General features: G+C 42.3%; 1 protein-coding gene across 1 annotated transcript in view; it reads right to left on the bottom strand.

The window, feature by feature from the left end:
- The window catches only part of slc7a9 (solute carrier family 7 member 9), a 36241-nt gene extending 15727 nt beyond the window's left edge, over positions 1 to 20514 (bottom strand). Inside the window, exons 1-4 of the mRNA XM_033036482.1 lie at positions 20281 to 20514; positions 14002 to 14149; positions 9563 to 9805; positions 7863 to 7988 (exon numbers count right to left, since the gene is read on the bottom strand). Coding sequence (XP_032892373.1) covers positions 7863 to 7988; positions 9563 to 9805; positions 14002 to 14149; positions 20281 to 20514 — 751 coding nt within the window. The remainder of the gene's footprint in view (positions 1 to 7862; positions 7989 to 9562; positions 9806 to 14001; positions 14150 to 20280) is intronic.
- Between the last annotated feature and the right edge of the window lie 453 nt (positions 20515 to 20967).

Below are 20967 nucleotides of genomic sequence, written 5' to 3'. Positions count from 1 at the left end.
GGCTAGTATGCAAATTGTGCGCCAAATGGATTCTTGGGCTGGCGTCTCAGTCAATCAAGCCTGTTGTGCTGGCAACTCACTCACGACTGGTGGGCTGGTAGTTGACTCACGGCTAATCCTTGAAATTCTATTTCAAGCAGGGTATAAGGCCACCAAATTCAAGTGCAGTTTCTTACCACTTCTAGCAGAGTGCAAGGCCACCAAATTCAAGTGCAGTTTCATACCATTAGAAGTAGGGTGCAAAGCCACTAAAGACAGCGAGTCGTGACCTCTCCCTCCTCCATCTTGCAGAGACTGAGCCACACCCACATTTCCGGGTTTCCCCCCCCCCACCGGAAAAGGTGTGGCTTTCATGGAGTGATTGACAGGAGAGAGATTCTCAACATTTTTTAAAAAACTAATAACACTTATTTTTCATTGATGGGAAGAATTCTCTGCACCTGCTCAGCGGAGGGGGGACTGAGTAAGATGGCCAAAAATCACAGCCGTAAGTGGTAGCGTTTTATCTAAAATCAATATACAGTGCAAACAGGAAGTAAGTGCATTTAGAGTAGTGCCTTTCAACTTCAAGCCAATGCACCCACGCCACCATTTGCAGTAAGTAGTGCCTTTCAACTTCACGCCAATGCACCCAAGCCACCATTTGCAGTAAGTAATGCCTTTTAACTTCAAGCCAATGCATCCAAGCCACCATTTGCAGTACTGACTCAGAACTGCTGTAGCTTTGGGAGCAACAACAGCAGCAGCAGGAGGAGGTTAGCAAGAGATACGACTGATTGGCTCTAGCCCAAGTGGGAGGAGAGAAGTGAAAACAGTTTAAGTACAGGTCAAGGACAGGCAGACTTGACTCAGAACTGCTGTAGCTTTGGGAGCAACAACAGCAGCAGCAGGAGGAGATTAGCAAGAGATACGACTGATTGGCTCTAGCCCAAGTGGGAGGAGAGAAGTGAAAACAGTTTAAGTACAGGTCAAGGACAGGCAGACTTGACTCAGAACTGCTGTAGCTTTGGGAGCAACAACAACAGCAGCAGCAGGAGGAGATTAGCAAGAGATACGACTGATTGGCTCTAGCCCAAGTGGGAGGAGAGAAGTGAGTCAGTGCTGGGAAAACAGCTGAAAACTGAGGAATTTGGTTTGTAAATTGGTAAATCAGGCAATTTATCAGTCAATTTAAGCAAGACTGCTCTTAGCGAGCGGCAGTGAGTGAGCGGCCTTGCGAGGGAAGTGCCCTGTGAGTAAAGTGTGAGTCTTTGGCTCGAGAGTCTTCGGAGAGGAGGCTGAGGAGAGGAGACTACGCAAAACACTGCAGAGGGAGAGACGAAAGAAGGAGATGTCAGGCAAGCTGATTCAGTGTGATGCTTGCAGTATGTGGGAGGTCAAGGACACCGCTGGTGCCTCTGGCTGCTACAAATGCGAAAAGTGCATCCAGGTAGAGCTCCTGAAGGGCCGTGTTGGGGAACTGGAGAAGCAAGTGGATGACCTCCGGTTCGTCCGAGAAACGGAGTCGTTCCTCGACAAGTCCTACAGTACGATTGTTACACCTAAGGTACTGGAAGAGAGAAGGTGGGAGACAGTGAGAACGGGAGGGAAGCATGGAATGCCAACGTCCCCGGGTGTTGTACCTCTTGTGAACAGGTTCACCCACTTAGAAGCTGTCGGGACAGAAGAGGTGTTTACACTGGGCGGCGGACTGGCTTGTAATGCGAATAGGGCTGTTGAGCCAAAACCAAAAAGGCCAAAGGCAGGCAACGCCATTGTAGTAGGAGACTCCATTGTGAGAGGTACGGACAGGGGTTTCTGCGGCAACAGACGGGATGCGAGGATGGTGTGCTGCCTTCCTGGTGCCAGGATCCAGGATGTCACGGACAGAGTGCAGAAAATCCTCAAGGGCGAAGGTGAACATCCGGAAGTGGTAGTGCATGTCGGCACAAACGATGTCGGAAAGAAGGGGATGAATATTCTGCAGCGTGACTTTGGAGAGCTCGGAAAAATGCTGAAAAGCAGGACCTCCAGGGTTGTTATCTCCGGTTTGCTTCCAGTTCCTCATGCTGGCGAGAGCAGGAACAGGGAGATACGGGACCTGAACGTGTGGCTGAGGAACTGTTGCAGGGGGCAGGGATTTAGATTCTTAGATCACTGGGATCTGTTTTGGGGTAAGGGGGAACTGTACAAAAGGGACGGATTGCATCTTAACAGGTGTGGGACCAGCATTCTGGCAGGCAGGTTTGCCACTGCTACACGGGTGGTTTTAAACTGAATAAGGGGGGTGGGGTGTCGAATGGGCTAGTGGAGGATGGAGTTAAAGGGAACGGGTTTCTTAAATGTGTGAGCGTAGAGACAGAGGGGTGTAAAATGAGGGTAGAAGCAATAGGTAGCAAGGTGAAAAGTAAAAGTGGCAAGCCGGAAAATCCAGGGCAAAAATCAAAAAGGGCCACTTTTCAACAAAATTGTATAAGGGGTAAGAGTGTTGTAAAAACAAGCCTGAAGGCTTTGTGTCTCAATGCAAGGAGCATTCGTAATAAGGTGGATGAGTTGAATGTGCAGATAGCTATTAATGACTATGATATAGTTGGGATCACGGAGACATGGCTCCAGGGTGACCAAGGCTGGGAGCTGAACATCCAGGGATATTCAATATTCAGGAGGGATAGAGAGAAAGGAAAAGGAGGTGGGGTAGCGTTGCTGATTAGAGAGGAGATTAACGCAATGGAAAGGAAGGACATTAGTTTGCAGGATGTGGAATCGGTATGGGTAGAGCTGCGAAACACTAAGGGGCAGAAAACGCTGGTGGGTGTTGTGTACAGGCCACCTAACAGTAGTAGTGAAGTTGGAGATGGTATCAAACAGGAAATTAGAAATGCGTGCGACAAAGGCAAAACCGTTATAATGGGTGACTTCAATCTACATATAGATTGGGTGAATCAAATTGGCAGGGGTGCTGAGGAAGAGGATTTTTTGGAATGTATGCGGGATAGTTATCTAAATCAACATGTAGAGGAACCAACGAGAGAGCAGGCTATTTTAGACTGGGTATTGAGTAATGAGGAAGGGTTAGTTAGCAGTCTTGTTGTACGTGCCCCCTTGGGCAAGAGTGACCATAATATGGTTGAGTTCTTCATTAGGATGGAGAGTGACATTGTTAATTCAGAAACAATGGTTCTGAACTTAAAGAAAGGTAACTTTGAGGGTATGAGACGTGAATTGGCCAAGATTGACTGGCAATTAATTCTAAAAGGGTTGACGGTGGATATGCAATGGAAGACATTTAAAGACTGCATGGATGAACTACAAAAATTGTTCATCCCAGTTTGGCAAAAGAATAAATCAGGGAAGGTAGTGCATCCGTGGATAACAAGGGAAATCAGGGATAGTATCAAAGCGAAGGATGATGCGTACAAATTAGCCAGAAAAAGCAGCATACCGGAGGACTGGGAGAAATTCAGAGACCAGCAGAGGAGGACAAAGGGCTTAATTAGGAAAGGAAAAATAGATTATGAAAGAAAACTGGCAGGGAACATAAAAACTGACTGCAAAAGTTTTTATAGATATGTGAAAAGAAAGAGATTAGTTAAAACAAATGTAGGTCCCTTGCAGTCAGAAACGGGTGAGTTGATCATGGGGAACAAGGATATGGCGGACCAATTGAATAACTACTTTGGTTCCGTCTTCACTAAGGAAGACATAAATAATCTGCCGGAAATAGCAGGGGACCGCGGGTCAAAGGAGTTGGAGGAATTGAGTGAAATCCAGGTTAGCCGGGAAGTGGTGTTGGGTAAATTAAATGGATTAAAGGCCGATAAATCCCCAGGGCCAGATAGGTTGCATCCCAGAGTACTTAAGGAAGTAGCTCCAGAAATAGTGGATGCATTAGTAATAATCTTTCAAAACTCTTTAGATTCTGGAGTAGTTCCTGAGGATTGGCGGGTAGCAAACGTAACCCCACTTTTTAAGAAGGGAGGGAGAGAGAAAACGGGGAATTACAGACCAGTTAGTCTAACATCGGTAGTGGGGAAACTGCTAGAGTCAGTTATTAAAGATGGGATAGCAGCACATTTGGAAAGTGGTGAAATCATTGGACAAAGTCAGCATGGATTTACAAAAGGTAAATCATGTCTGACGAATCTTATAGAATTTTTCGAGGATGTAACTAGTAGCGTGGATAGGGGAGAACCAGTGGATGTGGTGTATCTGGACTTCCAGAAGGCTTTCGACAAGGTCCCACATAAGAGATTAGTTTACAAACTTAAAGCACACGGCATTGGGGGTTCAGTATTGATGTGGATAGAGAACTGGCTGGCAAACAGGAAGCAAAGAGTAGGAGTAAACGGGTCCTTTTCACAATGGCAGGCAGTGACTAGTGGGGTACCGCAAGGCTCAGTGCTGGGACCCCAGCTATTTACAATATATATTAATGATCTGGATGAGGGAATTGAAGGCAATATCTCCAAGTTTGCGGATGACACGAAGCTGGGGGGCAGTGTTAGCTGTGAGGAGGATGCTAGGAGACTGCAAGGTGACTTGGATAGGCTGGGTGAGTGGGCAAATGTTTGGCAGATGCAGTATAATGTGGATAAATGTGAGGTTATCCATTTTGGTGGCAAAAACAGGAAAGCAGACTATTATCTAAATGGTGGCCGACTAGGAAAAGGGGAGATGCAGCGAGACCTGGGTGTCATGGTACACCAGTCATTGAAAGTGGGCATGCAGGTGCAGCAGGCAGTGAAGAAAGCGAATGGTATGTTAGCTTTCATAGCAAAAGGATTTGAGTATAGGAGCAGGGAGGTTCTACTGCAGTTGTACAGGGTCTTGGTGAGACCACACCTGGAGTATTGCGTACAGTTTTGGTCTCCAAATCTGAGGAAGGACATTATTGCCATAGAGGGAGTGCAGAGAAGGTTCACCAGACTGATTCCTGGGATGTCAGGACTGTCTTATGAAGAAAGACTGGATAGACTTGGTTTATACTCTCTAGAATTTAGGAGATTGAGAGGGGATCTTATAGAAACTTACAAAATTCTTAAGGGGTTGGACAGGCTAGATGCAGGAAGATTGCTCCCGATGTTGGGGAAGTCCAGGACAAGGGGTCACAGCTTAAGGATAAGGGGGAAATCCTTTAAAACCGAGATGAGAAGAACTTTTTTCACACAGAGAGTGGTGAATCTCTGGAACTCCCTGCCACAGAGGGTAGTAGAGGCCAGTTCATTGGCTATATTTAAGAGGGAGTTAGATGTGGCCCTTGTGGCTAAGGGGATCAGAGGGTATGGAGAGAAGGCAGGTACGGGATACTGAGTTGGATGATCAGCCATGATCATATTGAATGGCGGTGCAGGCTCGAAGGGCCGAATGGCCTACTCCTGCACCTAATTTCTATGTTTCTATGTTTCTATGTTAACTTCAAACCACACCCAAGCCACCATTTCCTGTAAGAGGTGTCTTTCAACTTCAAGCCAAAGCTCCCAAGCCACCATTTGCAGTAAGTAGTGCCTTTCAACTTCATGCCACCATTTCAAGACACACCCAAGCCAAGCCAACCAGGGGGGGAGGGGAGGGGGCGCGCTTTCTGGAGCGCTAGTATGAACCATTTTAGAACCAATAGATATTTTTTTGCAAGCTTTAGAACCAATAGAGACACTTTTTGCAAGCTTTAGAACCAATAGACATTTTTTGCAAGCTTTAGAACCAATAGACGTTTTTTTTGCAAGCTTTAGAACCAATAGAGACACCTTTTTGCAAGCTTTAGAACCAATAGAGACACTTTTTGCAAGCTTTAGAACCAATAGACATTTTTTGCAAGCTTTAGAGCCAATAGACATTTTTTTGTAAGCTTTAGAACCAATAGACGTTTTTTTTGCAAGCTTTAGAACCAATAGACATTTTTTTGCAAGCTTTAGAACCAATAGACATTTTTTTTTCAAGCTTTAGAACCAATAGACACTTTTTTTTGCAAGCTTTAGAACCAATAGACAGATTCTGCAAGCATTTTAGAACCACTAAGGGCACTTACATTTGAGTAGACATGTGTTCTGTGTTATTCACAGCTCAGAGAAATGTGACCCTCTGCCTTCCTCCATCTTGAAGAGACTGTGTGGCACACCACTTCCTGGTTTTATTGTCCCTCCCCCCTGCCGCCAGCGGGGGCAGCAGAGAATGGGAAATTTTGTAAAAACATTAATATCTCTGTCATTTATAATCGACGAGAAAAACCTCGGCACACATGCGGCGGAGGGGGGCTCTGAGCAAGGTGGCCAAAAATGACAGCCATAGGTGGCGGCGTTCTCTCGGAAATCGCAGCACAGAAGGCCAAAACCGGTCAAGAACAGACTTTTAGTAATATAGATAGATGTAAGTATGTAAGTAAGTTTATTGGCCAAGTGTTCACATACAAGGAATTTGCCTTGGTGCCCTGCCCACAAGTAACAACATGATGAAAACTACACAGCTTCAGTGCCTTCAATATTATACGATTTAGATAATATCTATAACTGCTTAAATCAAACCCGTGGAAATCCCCAAAGCTCCATTCTTGAATGTTGTATTCTAGACTATTCTAAAATGCTGTATTGTAATTCTAGAGTATTCTAGCATATTGTGTTCCAGAATATTCTAGAATCCAACGTGACTGATGACATGGGGCCAGGAGCACAATAAACCCTGAGCATCTGACTCAGACAGATGGAGGCACCTGCAGCAAATTAGACGGAATGTCTACAGGGGAAGACAGACACGGTGTCTGTGGGAGAAGGAACTGCAGGTGCTGGTTTAAACCAAAGAGAGATACAAAATGCTGGAGTAACTCAGCGGGACGGGCAGCAACTCTGGAGAGAAGGAATGGATGACGTTTCGGGTCGACACCTTGCTTCAGTGATGTCTGTGATAGTTCAGACGGGATGTCTACAGTGGGACAGACAGGACGTCTCGATGGGATAGACGGGAACGGATTACAACACAAAGTGCTGCAGGCTGGCAATGGGTCGGGCGGCATCTGTGGAGGGGATGGACAGGCGACGTTTCAGATCGGCACCTTTCAGACTGGTGGAGGAGGGAGGAAGCTGGAAGATGCGACTGGTGATGGGATCAGGTTGAAGTGTAGAGATGTGGGGAATCATTCTCTTTGATTGGAAGAAAGTGAGTGTGTGTTTGTTTATGCAGTCCTGGTTTGTTGATCAAAGGAGAAACAGTTTTCTCAACCAAATAGATTAAAAATAAATTATTTTGGCCATTAGTTACATTGGAAGAACATTCATTCACTTGAAACGACTGCATTTAAAGGAATAATGATCTCCCTCTGAATGATATCCATTTACTTTAGAATCTTCTAGATCGCAATTTTGTTCCGAAGGTCATAAGGTCATAAGTAATAGCAGTAGAATTAGGCCATTCGGCCCATCACATCTACTCCGCCATTCAATCATGGCTGATCTATCTCTCCCTCCTAACCCATTGTCCTGCCGTCTCCACATAACCTCTGAGACTCTTACTAATCAAAAATCTATCTATCTCTGCTTTAAAAATATCCACTGACTTGGCCTCCACAGCCTTCTGTAGGAAGGAATTCCACAGATTCACTGCCCTCTGACTAAAGACATTTCTCCTCAACTTCCTACAATTCTACAACTCAGATAATTGCTTACAAATAGAAATAATAATTAACTTCAAGGGCCAGGCTTGCTTTGCAAATCCAGTAAAGTCATTATTTAACTAAACATCAACTGACACTTCCTGCTATGTTGACTCTGGATAAGGGCTTTGCAGATACCACTGATGTTCACTTTAAAACATAGCGATAGCTAAAACAATCCACGTGAAACAGAATATTCCTATCCTAGTACATCATTCATTGCTGCATCTCCACTACCTCTCACCTTGTGCTAGCAGGACAATTCCAGCCACAATGATGACAGCAACAATCAGCAGTTTGGCCACGGTGAGGAAGTTCTGGACATAACTAGCTAACTTCACACTCAGCGAATTCACCAGGGTGATAAAAACTGCAAAAGGAAAAACATATAAACATATAAAACATAAAAACAATGATCATAAAACAGTCACATTTCTATTGGCATCTTTAAATTCGCAATTACCGGTACAATACGAGAATAGTTATCATAAAACAGGATTCTTGAAATGCTTTCACAAAGTTGTCAGAATGAAATAGCATGGAGCCCCACATGTGTTAGCTGATGTTGCAAGTTTAAACAATGTGCATCCATCTCTCTCCATCTGTTCAGCACAAGTCACTTCATCAGATTGATTACAAGCCTACACCTGTGCAACTGCACCAACAGCTTCAGGTCTGACCACTAACTCGCACGACAACAGGAAGTTATGAGAAATGAGGTTCAGACGCGGAGAGATGAGCAGGCAGCGGGCAGCAGCTGATGCAAGGCGGGCAGAGCACGTCAGGATCTGCACCAGGCTCCAGTAGCAACTCCTTCAACTCTTAATACAAACTGAAATTAATCATCAATTAATGTTAATGATGTTAGAACATTGACCAGAACAACACAGGAACAGGCACAATGTCTGCACCACTTACAACCATACAGCATCTCTTTAACCAAGATGCTCCATCGACACCCATTTGCCCACATTTGATCCATATCCATCTATTCCTTTTCATGTAAACAAAATTGCTGGAGAAACTCAGCGGGTGCAGCAGCATCTATGGAGCGAAGGAAATAGGCAACGTTTCGGGCCGAAACATTGCCTATTTCCTTCGCTCATAGATGATGTTGCACCCGCTGAGTTTCTCCAGCATTTTTGTCTACCTTCGATTTTCCAGCATCTGCAGTTCCTTCTTAAACACTGTTCCTTTTCATGTACCTGCCCAGGAGTCTTTTAAATGGTGCTATTGTACGACCTCCTCTGGCAACTTGTTCTATGGACCCACCTCCTCTGTATGAAAAAGTTGCGCCTCAAGTGTCTGTTAAATCTTGCCCCTCTCGCCTTAAACCCATGTCCTCTGGTTTTTGATTCCCCTTCCCTGGGTAAAAAGATTCTGTACATTCACCTTATTTATTCTCCTCATGATTGTATACAGATCTACGATCACCCCCCCCCCCCCCCCCCCCCCCCACCCCAGTCTCCTGCACGCAAAGAATAAAGTCCCTATAGGTCAGGCACTCGAGTCCTGGCAACATCCTCGTAAATCTTCTCTGCACCCTTCTCAGCTTAATAACATCCTTCCTATGGCAGAGTAACCAAAACTGAACACAGTTTTCCGAATGTGGTCTCACCAACGTCTTGTACAACTAAGAAGGAACTGCAGAAGCATTAGGTAAATATCTCACACACTTAATTTCATTTCAAAGAGTAGAGCAAATATGATGTGCTTTAAGATGTTAGACTGTCTGACTTACAAAGTCATGCAAACTGTCGGGTAATCAGTTACAGATGATTTTAAACTTTTCATTTTAGCTCCAACGCCATGTTAAATGTGAAACACTCGAGCTATTCTGTGTTTGGAACTTGCTCTTCAAACAGAAACATTACTTTCAGAAATCATATTTGGTAAAGCACCAATAGATATGTTTATTTAAAAGATTCCTTTGTGGGAACTTACTAATAGCAACAGCAGCGAGTAATTTGATAGCAATCTGTGGCGGTACACAGCCTGGATAGAATGGAGTTGCTGCATATTCGGCAAAACTCAGACAAATTATAGCAAACGACGAGGGCTTTACAACAATTATACTCATCCAGGAGTACAAGAATGCAGGAACTGGGCCAAAAGCTTCGAGGAGATATGAATATTCCCCCCCTGATTGAGTGATCATCGTCCCCAGGTCAACATAGCATAGAGCACCTAGAAAAAAGGGAAAATACCATCATAATATGCATTTCGTGATATTATATCTACAAGTCCTCTCATATAATCCTATTGTGGACTCCAGGTAAATTGATACTATTCACCAGAAAGCTCAAAGGGCCGAATGGCCTACTCCTGCACCTATTTTCTATGTTTCTTGTCTCAAATAAAGGGTCAGCTTTTCAGAATTAAGATAAGAAAACATTTCTTCCCACCCAGAGGATGTGAACCCTGGGAATTCTTTGCTCAACAGGCCGAGGAGGCTCAGAGATGGGGCACTTTCAAACAGAATTATAGAATTTTGAATATTAATGGAATCAAGGGAATGGGGTTCTTCAGGACCTAATCTACTAGGATAGAGAACAGGGGGAAAGGGGCTGAAAACCCTGTAGTGTATATGATTTACAAAGTGCTCTGCAATTTCCTACCTACAATAATTTGACCGCATCTTCCAACCTTAGGATCTCTACCATCAAGAATGAAAAGACCTTATGATGATAGGAACACCTCTCAAATTACACATTACTGGAAATATATCATTGCCAAAATAAATGGTGAGATGTGGGGATTTTCTCTAAGAAGGGTTTCGGCCCGAAACATTGCCTATTTCCTTCGCTCCATAGATGCTGCTGCACCCGCTGAGTTTCTCCAGCATTTTTGTGTACCTTCAATTATTATTCAAACACATGTTCCACGTAATATAATATTAAGATGTGGTTTATTATCAATAGCTTTTTCATCGAGGACACAATAAACAGAACGTGGAAACCACTCACAGAAAGAGGAAATTTAAAATGCTTCTAGATTAATAAAGGCACGGAAAAAGGTTGAATTTCCAGCAATTTGACATGGAAACCTCACATTGTTTATATTTGCTTAAGTGCCACGTGAATCTACTGTTCTCTTTATATTTCTAAACTAAAATGCATAATATTAATGCATAAGTCATTGAAAGTAGGAATGCAGGTGCAGCAGGCAGTGAAGAAAGCAAATGGTATGTTAGCATTCATAGCAAAAGGATTTGAGTATAAGAGCAGGGAGGTTCTACTGCAGTTGTACAGGGTCTTGGTGAGACCACACCTGGAGTATTGTGCACAGTTTTGGTCTCCTAATCTGAGGAAAGACATTCTTGCCATAGAGGGAGTACAGAGATGGTTCACCAGACTGATTCCTGGGATGGCAGGACTTTCATATGAGGAAAGACTGGATAGACTCGGCTTGTACACGTTGGAATTTAGAAGATTGAGGGGGGATCTTATAGAAACCTACAAAATTCTTAAGGGGTTGGACAGGCTAGATGCAGGAAGATTATTCCCGATGTTGGGGAAGTCCAGAACTAGGGGTCACAGTTTAAGGATAAGAGGGAAGACTTTCGGCATTGGGGGTTCAGTATTGATGTGGATAGAGAACTGGCTGGCAAACAGGAAGCAAAGAGTAGGAGTAAACGGGTCCTTTTCACAATGGCAGGCAGTGACTAGTGGGGTACCGCAAGGCTCAGTGCTGGGACCCCAGCTATTTACAATATATATTAATGATCTGGATGAGGGAATTGAAGGCAATATCTCCAAGTTTGTGGATGACACTAAGCTGGGGGGCAGTGTTAGCTGTGAGGAGGATGCTAGGTGACTGCAAGGTGACTTGGATAGGCTGGGTGAGTGGGCAAATGTTTGGCAGATGCAGTATAATGTGGATAAATGTGAGGTTATCTATTTTGGTGGCAAAAACAGGAAAGCAGACTATTATCTAAATGGTGGCCAACTAGGAAAAGGGGAGATGCAGCGAGACCTGGGTGTCATGGTACACCAGTCATTGAAAGTAGGCATGCAGGTGCAGCAGGCAGTGAAGAAAGCGAATGGTATGTTAGCTTTCATAGCAAAAGGATTTGAGTATAGGAGCAGGGAGGTTCTACTGCAGTTGTACAGGGTCTTGGTGAGACCACACCTGGAGTATTGCGTACAGTTTTGGTCTCCAAATCTGAGGAAGGACATTATTGCCATAGAGGGAGTGCGGAGAAGGTTCACCAGACTGATTCCTGGGATGTCAGGACTGTCTTATGAAGAAAGACTGGATAGACTTGGTTTATACTCTCTAGAATTTAGGAGATTGAGAGGGGATCTTATAGAAACTTATAAAATTCTTAAGGGGTTGGACAGGCTAGATGCAGGAAGATTGCTCCCGATGTTGGGGAAGTCCAGGACAAGGGGTCACAGCTTAAGGATAAGGGGGAAATCCTTTAAAACCGAGATGAGAAGAACTTTTTTCACACAGAGAGTGGTGAATCTCTGGAACTCTCTGCCACAGAGGGTAGTCGAGGCCAGTTCATTGGCTATATTTAAGAGGGAGTTAGATGTGGCCCTTGTGGCTAAGGGGATCAGAGAGTATGGAGAGAAGGCAGGTACGGGATACTGAGTTGGATGATCAGCCATGATCATATCAAATGGCGGTGCAGGCTCGAAGGGCCGAATGGCCTACTCCTGCACCTATTTTCTATGTTTCTATGTTTCTATTAATTGTATTTACACTCAATTCTGGGAATACAACTTTAAGCCCTTTACAATTTCATGCACATTTGTTCAATTATGACTAAAAGCAAGAAACCAGTGATGAAGTTTCAATGTTTTAGAATGACACAGGGAGGAAAGAACTCTTATTTTGTTTGAGAGTTATCTTGTACTTAGAGTGTTTATTGGTTAAAAGAACAAATTTATTCTTTGTCGTAGGAAAGTTTTCAGACATTTTGCTTTGAGCATTTCTTACACTTCACAGACACTTTAAAAATGTGTGAAGATTTAGATTGGTAAATAAGGTATGTGGAATGCTTGCCTTCATTGATTGGGGCATTCCGTATAAGAGTCGTGAGGTCACCATGCAGCTTTTATAGGTCAAGAAGGAACTGCAGATGCTGGAAAATCGAAGGTAGACAAAAATGCTGGAGAAACTCAGCGGGTGCAGCAGCATCTATGGAGCGAAGGAAATAGGTAACGTTTCCGGACAAAACCCTTGGGAAATAGGCAACGTTTCGGGCCGAAACCCTTTTGGGTTTCGGCCCGAAACCCTTTTGGGTTTCGGCCCGAAACGTTGCCTATTTCCTTCGCTCCATAGATACTGCTGCACCCGCTGAGTTTCTCCAGCATTTTTGTGTACCTTCAGCTTTATAGGTCTTTGGTTAAGCCGCATTTGAACTATTGTCTGCAATTCTAGCTGTCCCATTACAGGATACATTTGGAGACTTGAGAGGATACAGAGGAGGTTTGCCAGAATGATTCCTAAATTAGGGTATTAGCTACAAGGAGAGGCTGGAGAGACTTGGATTCTTTTCTCAGGAACACCAGAGGTTGAAGGAAGACCTGACAGACGTATATACAATTATGATGAGAGGCATAGATGGGATAGATGGACTGAACCGTTTCCTCCTGCATGGAAATATCAAATATTTGAGGGCATTGATTTGCGGATGATCAGCCATGATCACATTGAATGGCGGTGCTGGCTCCTGTACCTATTGTCCATTAAGGCGACGGGGGCAAACTTTAAAGGAGATGTACACAGACGGTGGTGATGTCAGTGGTGGGGGCAGATATGATAGTGGCATTTAAGAGACTTTTTGAGCGGCACATAGATATGCAGGGGTATGGAATACGTGCAGGCCTTTCCTGACGTCCACTGAGCGAGGGCTATATGTATATATGTATGTAGTTTGTTTGTTTATACTATTCTTATAACAAATGTAAAGCACTTTGGCCAACGAGAGTTGTTTTATAAATGTGCTATATAAATAAATGTGACTTGTCTTGACAAGTGATCATCTTGGCATCATGTTCGGCAAAGACATTGTGGGTCACAAGGCCTATTTTTATATCAGTACTTTCCACGTGCTTTATAATTTTCTTCAGCTGTTGGGCTACAACTATTATTTTGTCATTGAAAAACTATTAAGAGAGAAAATGAAGAAAAGATTTTTCACCCAAAGTGAAGTGGGAGCTTGGAACTAATTTCCTGCATGAAAACTGTCACGATATGAAACAAATACCTGAATTATCACGCAAGGACTTATTTCTAGAAGGCGAGGGAGGAAAGATTGAGTTTCTATTTTGAATGTTACGGACACAATGGTCTCCTTTACCATGCAATGAGTGAACTTCTACGATTCTATTCAAACACATATATTCTAAATGTCGTCACCTGCAGCTTACCCATTGTTGCCAGGACACCACAAGCTGTCCAGGTAATCAAACATGGTCCGACTGCTCCAGTATTGGATAAAACAGATTTGGGTGATATAAAAATTCCCGAGCCAATCATGGTACCCACAATGAGACTGATAGCGCTGGTCAGCCCTACCTTCGTATGGAAGAAGAGAAAATAGAGAGAAAAATGTTTTAACAAAGGATAAGAAAACAAAGGATAAGAAAATAAAGCCATTAGCCCATTTTATAGACAATAGACAATAGGTGCAGGAGTAGGCCATTCGGCCCTTCGAGCCAGCACCGCCATTCAATGTGATCATGGCTGATCATCCCTAATCTGTACCCCGTTCCTGCCTTCTCCCCATATCCCCTGACTCCGCTATTTTTAAAAGCCGTATCTAGCTCTCTCTTGAAAGTATCCAGAGAACCGGCCTCCACCGCCCTCTGAGGCAGAGAATTCCACAGACTCACAACTCTCTGTGTGAAAAAGTGTTTCCTCGTCTCCGTTCTAAATGGCTTACCCCTTATTCTTAAACTGTGGCCCCTGGTTCTGGACTCCCCCAGAAGTGTACAAGCCCAGCTGCTCCATTCTCTCAGCATATTACAGTCCCGCCATCCCGGGAATTAACCTTGTATACCTACGCTGCACTCCCTCAATAACAAGAATGTCCTTCCTCAAATTAGAGGACCAAAACTGCACACAATACTCCAGGTGTGGTCTCACTAGGGCTCTGTACAACTGCAGAAGGACCTCTTTGCTCCTATACTCAACTCCTCTTGTTATAAAGGCCAACATGCCATTCGCTTTCTTCACTGCCTCCCGTACCTGCATGCTCCACACATTTTTGTCCACACTTTATACATTAGTAAAACTGAGCTACTCCTTATTGGCTCTGAATCTACACTCTCAAAACCCAATATCTGTTCATTCCCCATTGCTGAAGCCATCATACCAGTCTCCACACAAGTTAAGAGCCTTGGTGTTATTTTGGACAGTACCCTTTCTTTCTCCAGTCATATAAACAATGTCTCCCTGATTGCCTTTTTCCATCTACGAAACATCTCCAGACCACGCCCTGCTTTAACACAACACTCCACGGAAGTTCTAGTCAATGCTTTGGTCACATCACGCACTGACTACTGCAATGCGATCCAGGCAGGCATCCCCAACAAACGTATTCTTCGACTTCAACTCATCCAGAACTCTGCAGCATGGATTATCACAAGATCAAAGTCCACTGATCATGTCACACCCTTGCTGTCACAAAGGAATAAAATTGTGTTATTAACATTTAAAGCGCTTCATAACCTTTCCCCAGTTTATCTCACAGACCTCCTTCAGACTGACACCCCCTCCCACTCCCTGCGGCCTTCATCAGCAGGTCTACTGGCACTGCCACCCATCCACCTCAGCACAATGGGTACCAGGGCCTTATTCCACACTAACCCCTCACATCCACACACTGGACTCCATGACAGAATTCAAAACCGCTCTTAAAACCTATCCTTTTAAACTAGCTTGTTCATTTTAACTACAACAACTGCATCTTATTTTATATCAATCTTAACTCGTTGTGCAATGCTATGTTGCTTATTGTATGTTTATTACTGATATTATGTGATGTAAGGTGACCTTGAGTGTCTTGAAAGACACCATTAAATAAAATGTATTATTATTATTATTACATTGAAGTTGCTCCAAATACTTACATTGTCACGGAATGCACTGTGAGTATAAAATAATAAAGAACATGTGAAGTGTATTTTCTTACCCCAAATTATAAAACCAAGGTACACAAACATTGAGAACAATGTACTCTTGTAGTCGACTGATTTTATAATCTGCATGCTTTGTCATTTAAAGTAAATATCTAGATTAGATTGCGTTTAATATATTTCTATCCAACCCGCAAGTCACTGAGATATCTTTCTCACACTTCCTCAGTGTGGCATAATATGGCAATTTTTGAAATTATTCTCTCTCAACCAAAATTACTTATTTTTTAAATATTTTAATTATTCTCTCTCAACCATACATTACTTAATCAAAACAAAGAGGATACAGCCCAAGAGACAGTCGATGCAAGTCTCCAATCTAGAAATACCATTTGACAACTACGTTTTGGTTATGTCTTTACCAAACAATCTAGCTAAGCTGTGATTTCGTTATATATCCATCCACTACATAAATGTTACGTAACAAGGCAATACAGGGAGAAAAGATGAGGTACGAAGGTAAGCTAGCCAAGAATATAAAGGAGGATAGTAAAAGCTTCTTTAAGTATGTAAAGAGGAAATAATTAGTGGAGACCAAAATAGGACCCTTGAAGACCGAAAGGGTGAATTTATTTTGGGAAACAAGGAAATGGCAGATGAGTTGAACAGGTACTTTGGATCCGTCTTCACTAAGGAGAACACAAACAATCTCCCTGACGTACTAGTGGCCAAAGGATCTGGGGTGACGGAGGAACTGATGGAAATTCTCATTAGGCAGGAAATGGTGTTGGGTAGACTGATGGGACTGAAGGCTGATGTGTATTCCCTCCAGATATGCTGCCTGATTCATTGAGTTCCTTCAGCGCTTTGAGTTTTACTCAAGATTCCAGCATCTGCAGTTTTTGTCTCTCCATCAATGCATGAAGGTGGCCTGTACACAGAAAGCCACAATGACCACGGCAAGAGACATCAGACCCAGACTAATGGAAAATGGTGTCACCTTGTGGGATAGAGGTATGGTAATAATCACCTTCTTATCATTAATGTCTTATTATTATTAATGTTTAGTGTTTTCTGAGTCATTCGTAACTGTCACTGTATGTCATGTTGTTACTTGTGGGCGGAGCACCAAGGCAAATTCCTTGTATGTGAATACTTGGCCAATAAACCTACTTACTTACTTACTTTGCCATCGTCAGGAACAGGACATTCCTCATCTATAACTGACAGAAATTAATGTTCTCAAAAACATTTATTGAAGATATTAATGGGACAAAATTCCGATGGATATTGAGGACCGATCATCCACACACTAATTTGTGTAAAGCTGTTCTTACGCAAACTAGTCTTTCATTGCACCTTGTTCAAGAAGGAACTGCAGATGCTGGAAAATCGAAGGTACACAAAAAAGCTGGAGAAACTCAGTGGGTGCAGCAGCATCTATGGGTTTCGGCCTGAAACGTTGCCTATTTCCTTTGCTCCATAGATGCTGCTGCACCCGCTGAGTTTCTCCAACATTTTTGTGTACCTTTCATTGCACCTTTCTGTTATTCTGCTTAAGCACTTTATCAAGTGGCAATTGCTTGCTCCTTCTTTAAAGATGGTCGTGAGATTGAGTTAGCCCGTATTCCATATTTGCTCGGTCATGAGGCCATCTCCAGGTGAGTTTCTTGAGCTTAAAACTGGAAAATCTTTCATGAAACAATGGTTTGGTGTTCTGAGAAAGAACACACAAAGCTGAAGATGGATCCCGATTCGAAACGTCACCTATCCATGTTCTCCACAGATGCTGCCTGACCCGCTGAGTTACTCCAGCACTCTGTGTCTTTTTTTGTGTGGAGTAAGGCTTTTTTCCCCACAAAGAGTTGTAGGTGTCTGGAAACTACTGTATGAGGGTTAAGGGTTACTGCATTAGGGGTGGCGGTGAAGGCAGATATGATGATGGCGTAAGAAGATTTTAGACAGACATATGAATTTTCAAGGAATAGAGAGATATGGAGCATATGCAGGCAGATGTGATTAGTTTTAGTAGACATCATGTTTGGCACATACATTGTGGGCTGAAGGGCCTGTTACTGTGCTCTGCTGTTCTATGCATTGGACAGTTCCCATGTTTGGTTTATCGTTATCTTTAGAAACATAGAAACATAGAAATTAGGTGCAGGAGTAGGCCATTCGGCCCTTCGAGCCTGCACCGCCATTCAATATGATCATGGCTGGTCATCCAACTCAGTATCCCGTACCTGCCTTCTCTCCATACCCTCTGATCCCCTTAGCCACAAGGGCCACATCTAACTCCCTCTTAAATATAGCCAATGAACTGGCCTCAACTACCCTCTGTGGCAGAGAGTTCCAGAGATTCACCACTCTCTGTGTGAAAAAAGTTTTTCTCATCTCGGTTTTAAAGGATTTCCCCCTTATCCTTAAGCTGTGACCCCTTGTCCTGGACTTCCCCAACATCGGGAACAATCTTCCTGCATCTAGCCTGTCCAACCCCTTAAGAATTTTGTAAGTTTCTATAAGATCCCCTCTCAATCTCCTAAATTCTAGAGAGTATAAACCAAGTCGATCCAGTCTTTGCTTTCCAATGAATTAAAAAGAATCGAATAAAAATGGTAAGGCAGAAAGAACAAAAATATCGATACGGGGAGAACCCACAAAATAGGTTTTGAGCTGACTACGGAAACTAATATTTTTGAATGAGAAGCTTGTGAAAGAAATCCCATTTGGATTAGAACCTTTACAGAGGGTAATCTCAGAGCAAAACTGGTAAACAATATGAATATCGAAAATATGTTTTTCACAAATACAGCCATTAAGACTCTTTTGATGTAACAAAGGGGGATAAAATAGTTTGATTTATTCAACATACAACTGGATGCGATGGCAATTTCCTGCATTGATGCTTAGTTAAACTGAACATTAGATCTAGCGTATCTGTACTGAAATGAGCTGGAAATTGATCAATGTACAGAAAGTAAACAATTTAAAATATGGCATATTCAAAAAAAATCATATTTTATCTTCTTCAGAGAATCAACATTGCCCCTGATCTCGAAACTTCTTCATATAGTTTTGATTCACTTAAAAAAATTAATTTTGCATTTAGTCGCACAAAGTTTTTAAACTCAGACACTTCCCCGAGTATTGCTGGCAATATCATACTTGCCTGTTTCTGTAAAGCCACATTTTTGGGTTCATTCCGTTTGTCATGTAACTCTGTTTCGATTGTTTCAACATTCCAATTCCCCTTTGTATCAATCTTTCTCTCTGTCACGTTCATCTCATCCATTGTCGCTGGTTTGTCAGCTCTGGAATAATTGCTGGTGAGCCTGTGGGGTTACATGTCTGCCAGTTATTAGGAAGCAGCCAACATAGAAAGATCATAGCTTGCAAAGGCACTGGAGTATGTTTATATTGCATAGAAAGGATCGTCTGAAGACCACAGTTTGGGGCTTATTGCTAATTACTGGAATGTGAGACATTTTGGCATTTCGTTTTGGCATTTCAGGAAAAGACAACATCACTGGATCAAACAACATATTTTCTGAAAACTTGAACCTTCTACCTGAAGCAGTCAGTGGAGGCCATCAAAGACGCTAGCTGTTAATTACAATTGCAACAAAACCAATAGGAAATAGAAATTTACTACAATTATAAAAATCACATATTTTTCCTGGATTACAATAGAGTTTTCCCTTCAGACAGGGAAATAACAAATTCCATAACAAATCATACGTTTGACCAGATAATTTGCATTATTAATGAGGCTAAGATTTATATGTTGTGAATAAAGAGCAGGAAGATCCCACAGAAACCTAAATCAGAAGATCCCAAGTCTTGGGTCTGTGTGAAGAAGGGTCTTGACCCGAAACGACACCCATCCCTTCTCTCCAGAGATGCTGCCTGTCCCGCTGAGTTACTCCAGCATTTTGTGTCTGTCTTTGATTTAAACCAGTTCCTTTCCACACAGGAAGATCTCACGTTGTTTTAAAGATCCCGTTAAACTTCAACATTTTGGAAAATATCAGAACATTACTCCACTAGTCTTTTTATAGACTATCATTCTGCAAATTGACAAAGTAAAATTCAATTTGAAATCTAACTAATGCAGCAGCCACACTGGTTGCATCGATAGAACACCATGTACATAATGTCTTTACATTTACAATGAGAAATGGAAATATTTTCAAACTGAATCCTACAATTAAGACAACTGGAATTACCCCTGCTAAATATTATCATCTTTAAAAAGCTTTCATCTCATTTAACAAAAAAAGCATCATGTTGTTATTAGGCATGACTTTATAGAGAATGTGAACCCTATCTAGTATTCCATTATCTATGTTATGTTGCTAAACTGAAACACACTATCTAGATGGTACAATACAAATTTGGTCCAACACCAGTTCCACCTGTACCATACAGGCATTAAAAAAAGTTGGTACCAACAAGTTAAAACAGATTTTCCTTAGAAATTGGTGGTTACTGTGGTTAAACTCAGTCACGTCTTATTATCTACTTTAAATAACTATTGCTTCTAAGAAGACTTAAAATGACACAACCCACCTTTGTAGCAGTATTGAGCAGTTTCGATGAAATGCAAGAAGAATTGTGCTCGGAGATCAGTTTTTCTGATTGTAAAAGCTGCAACAGTTTGCCAACTGAGCTGTCAGTGAGAGATTCTGAAACGTTCTTCTGTAATGGTTCATTCCTGCTGACTTGGTTTTCTGAATGCACTTTGCTGGTCAAGGAGAACATAAAGTAATGATTAATCAAAACAGTACACTGTATCACCGTCATTAAGATTTTTATTATTTTGTTCAAAATCAAGGGCGAAGAGCAAAGCTTCCTTTAATGGCTGATAAGTTAATTTGTTTCATTTGCATACAGTTTTACAAGTTCTGCTTTTCAATTCTTAACGCTATTATGGTGAGAGAATATTTTAATAACTTACGAAGTTAACTATTTAGGAAAATGGGAAACTGAATTCCAAATTCATAATGGTTCACAAATGAGTTGAGTGTCAGGATAGTAATCAGATCCAACTGCTCCACATTCACCAGGTAAGGTATATACAGTGTCCTCCATAATGTTTGGGACAAAGACCCATCATTTATTTATTTGCCTCTGTACTCCACAATTTGAGAATACAAAAAAAAAAAATCACATGTGGTTAAAGTGCACATTGTCAGATTTTAATAAAGACCATTTTTATACCTTTTGGTTTCACCATGTAGAAATTACAGCAGTGTT

Source organism: Amblyraja radiata, chromosome 17 (genome assembly GCF_010909765.2).
Source record: "Amblyraja radiata isolate CabotCenter1 chromosome 17, sAmbRad1.1.pri, whole genome shotgun sequence".
Taxonomy (NCBI): domain Eukaryota; kingdom Metazoa; phylum Chordata; class Chondrichthyes; order Rajiformes; family Rajidae; genus Amblyraja; species Amblyraja radiata.
This window is presented reverse-complemented; position numbering and strand designations above follow the sequence as displayed.